Consider the following 3,620-nt stretch of genomic DNA (forward strand, 5'->3'; position numbering starts at 1 on the left):
GCCCTAAACCATGACAGGAGTGAGCTGTGTATAAAGGCACCAAGCAGAAGAGCCAGCGAACCGGCAGCGCACTCAGAGGTACAGCTGCTCCAGTTCAGCCATCAAATCCAGAATCCACTTTGTAAACACAACTGAGTGACTGGGGAGACCAAAATACAGGAGTTTTGTTTCAAATAAACACTCAATGTTGTCAAACACACCCAGTTTCTCATCCTGCCGTGTAACTTTCCATAGCAAAGCTGCATTTTCCATAACAAAGCTGCACTTTCTGCATTTATCTTATGAAAACCTTTGAAGTTGATGCGGAAGAAAATAAAGGCAAGTAAATCCCTAAGCAAAGGCCTGGGAATCAGATCATTTTATACCTTAACATTAGCTCTGCAGGAGCTTCAGGTACCCATCCAGGGCTCGAGAAATAATGTGATAAAAGTGGATTTCGGTGCTGAGCGATTCTCCTTTATTGAAATTATTGACTTTTTAACTGAGGCCACCACATTAACTTGACCAAACTGGAAACGGGAAGGAAGGAAGCCAATATTGATCGTGACTTTGCTTTCTTGGGAAAGAAAATGGAGTTTATGACTCAACCCTTAGTGAATATTTTATGTTACTCTTTTGCCCACAAAGAGAAAAGCCAAGTTTGCATTTTTTCAAGTTATTAAACTAAGCAACAAGTCCACAAAATACGTTCACACTTCTCTTCCCTTATCTCCAGGCCTGCCCTGAGCCAGGAAGGAAATCTCCTTTAATGGGATTAAGCCTTGTTTTGAATCGAGGACAGTCTGAATCGTACCTAATGTCATCGTCCGTGACGATGAAGGCTTTGCAGAGGGGCTGCGACGTGTTGAGCCACACGGCCGGGTTCTTCTCCACCGCCGCAGAGAGCTGCCCCGTGATGGGCGCCGAGCTGGTGTGCAACGCGCTGGCCACCGCCGACAGCAGCGTGTCGTCGTTGTTCCCCGGGCCAACCCCTACGAGAGAGGGAAGTCACCTTCATCACCTCTGGCTTCGTGAAGATAACTCAAGTTAGCAGTTATTTCACGTGCAACGGCCAGCAGCAGAGCTCGTCTCATAAGGGTACGCGGATTCATGGTATAGATGCCACAGGATACACGATTTATAAGCTAAAAGCTAAAGCTAACTCATAAGGGAGTGGAGCATCTCCCTGCTGAGGAGCGGCTGAGGGAGCTGGGGCTCTTGAGTTTGCAGAAGAGGAGACTGAGGGGAGACCTCATTCATGTTCATAAATATTTCAAGGGTGAGTGTCACGAGGATGGAGCCAGGCTCTTCTCGGTGACAAACAATGATAGGACAAGGGGTAACGGACACAAACTGGAACCCAGGAGGTTCCACTTCAATTGGAGAAGAAACTTCTTCTCAGTGAGGGTGACAGAGCCCTGGCCCAGGCTGCCCAGAGAGGTTGTGGAGTCTCCTTCTCTGCAGACATTCAAAACCCGCCTGGACGCCTTCCTGTGTAACCTCATCTGGGTGTTCCTGCTCCGGCAGGGGGATTGGACTGGGTGAGCTTTGGAGGTCCCTTCCAATCCCTGACGGTCTGGGATTCTGGGATTCTGTGATTCTGTTTACAACTCCTAAAATCTGCCGAGAACAAAGTTATTCATTCTGAACTGTAACATACTTTGTAACTGTACATCAACTTTCCCCTTCAGAGTGCAGCTCTGAAGTGTGGTTTACACCAACTCCATCTACAACCTGAAGCTAACTTAATCTGAAGTAAACGGAAAACTGAAGAGCCTCAAAACTGGGTCCTGTTCAAGCACAAGCGACTGCAGGACGGGAACACCACACCTTGAAGACCTTTCGGTAGCTCCATGGATTTTATGATCTGCTCGCTGACGTCTGATGCGCTGAGGCCTTGTAGCCTCTTCTCCCAGAAGAGCTGCAAAGGAGAAAACAAGATTGCTTATGAGAAATAACATCTTTGTCCACATTCAGTTTACTTCCTGTTGCTTTGTCTCCATTTCGCACAGAAATCAATATTTTGACCTAAGAGATTTGTGTTTAATGACAGAGATTTCCCTACTCGCTCCTATCTCACTGAAGATTGATCCTGAATTTCTGAGCTGCGGACTGACCACACCTATTCCCTAAATCAGCCTTTTTCTCTTTAGCAAGATGTCGTGAAAGCCAGTTCAAAAGTTGATTTCCATTTAAGAAATAATCTCAGTTTCCAAGGTTTCAACTTGGGGCCCAGTGGCTGGAAAGGAGCTGGGGGTGCTGGTGGCAGCAGATGCCCAGGAGGCAGCAATGTGCCCTGGTGGGCAAGAAGGCCAAGGCCATCGTGGGGTGGAGGAGAAGGGGTGGTTGGAGGGCAGAGAGGTTCTCCTGCCTGGGTCCAGTTCTGGGCTCCCCAGTTGTTCAAGGACAGGAAGTGCTTGAAAGAGTCCAGCAGGGCCACAAAGATGAGGTGTGGATCCAGCAGCCATGGTGAGACAGTGGCCTTGCCATGTTTCCTTCCCATACAAGCACTATCACTTGGAGAAGTGACCACTGTGGAGCATCTCCTGCTGATGAGCGGCAGAGGGAGCTGGGGCTCTGGAGCTTGGAGCAGAGGAGCCTGAGGGGTGCCCTCATTCCTGGGTCTCCATTTGGAAAGGGCAGTGTCAGGAGGAAGGAGCCAGGCTCTGCTCTGGGCTGGCCAATGCCAGGACAAGGGGCAATGGTCCCAAGCTGGAGCACAGGAGGTTCAAGGTGAAGCTGAGGCCAAAGTTTGTGAGTGTGAGGGTTCTGGAGCACAGCCCAGGCTGCCCAGAGAGGTTGTGGAGTGTCCTTGTGTGGAGACCCCCAGAGCCCTGGCCGTGTTCCTGTGTGACTGCTCTGGTGATCCTGCTCTGGCAGGGGTCGCACTGGGGGAGCTTTCCAGGGCCCTTCCCACTCCTGACATCCTGGGATCCTGTGAGTACCAAGGCACCTCTTTAATCTTGCTAAATGTCTGGATAAAGTCTCTACAAAGCCTATTCAGGTTTATCACTGGTTAAAGAATTCCCCCTTTCCATTTCATTGACTTTTAGAGCGCAACAAAAGGCTCAACACCACCAAATCCAAGCTGTGTTTTTTTGCACAGTGCAATACTGATCTGGTGGAGCTCCCAAGGCCAGCACTCACTCAGCTCCTCAAGCACAAAGACTGCACGTATCACTATTACTAACTGTTTTGCTCAGAAATAAATCACATTTCTAGACTTTTCTTACAAATTTTGTTCCCCAATCCTTTATAGGAAGTTCCCATGAGTCCCCTCTCAGCTTCTCCTGGATCTTTCTGAAGATGGACCAGACCTGGATGAGTATTTCCTGACAGGCAGCACCAGAAATAGTCCAAAAAATAGCTTACGGTATTTAACCTGTCACTCTCTCAGCATCAGTGAGACAGGGAACAGAAAAAGAGAAAATAAAGCTCGGTTTCATGGGTTTTTCTGCCCTGTGAAGCAGAGAAATGGGCACTTAAAGCAGGAGAGTGAAGCACTGGGAGGCTGAGATGGTCCAGTCTTCACCTTCCTCCTGCTGGGATGCACCGGCACAGCCAGAAAAGCAAGGTCCACACCTCCAAAAAAGGAGCATTATCAGATATGAGACCTTGTAATTCAGTAATGAGACTCCTGA

At 48.8% G+C, this 3,620-nt stretch overlaps 1 protein-coding gene across 1 annotated transcript; it reads right to left on the bottom strand.

Moving 5' to 3' along the window:
• Positions 1-793: 793 nt before the first annotated feature.
• On the bottom strand, positions 794-1,900 carry LOC104539711 (methyl-CpG-binding domain protein 2-like; the record flags this gene model as incomplete). The annotated part of the gene is made up of 2 exons (XM_010183305.1): positions 794-971; positions 1,810-1,900. Coding segments are annotated over 2 exons (269 nt in total), but the record flags the coding sequence as incomplete, so codon positions are not given.
• Positions 1,901-3,620: the final 1,720 nt, after the last annotated feature.

The sequence above is a fragment of the Mesitornis unicolor genome, unplaced genomic scaffold, assembly GCF_000695765.1.
Source record: "Mesitornis unicolor isolate BGI_N332 unplaced genomic scaffold, ASM69576v1 scaffold17554, whole genome shotgun sequence".
Lineage (NCBI taxonomy): Eukaryota > Metazoa > Chordata > Aves > Mesitornithiformes > Mesitornithidae > Mesitornis > Mesitornis unicolor.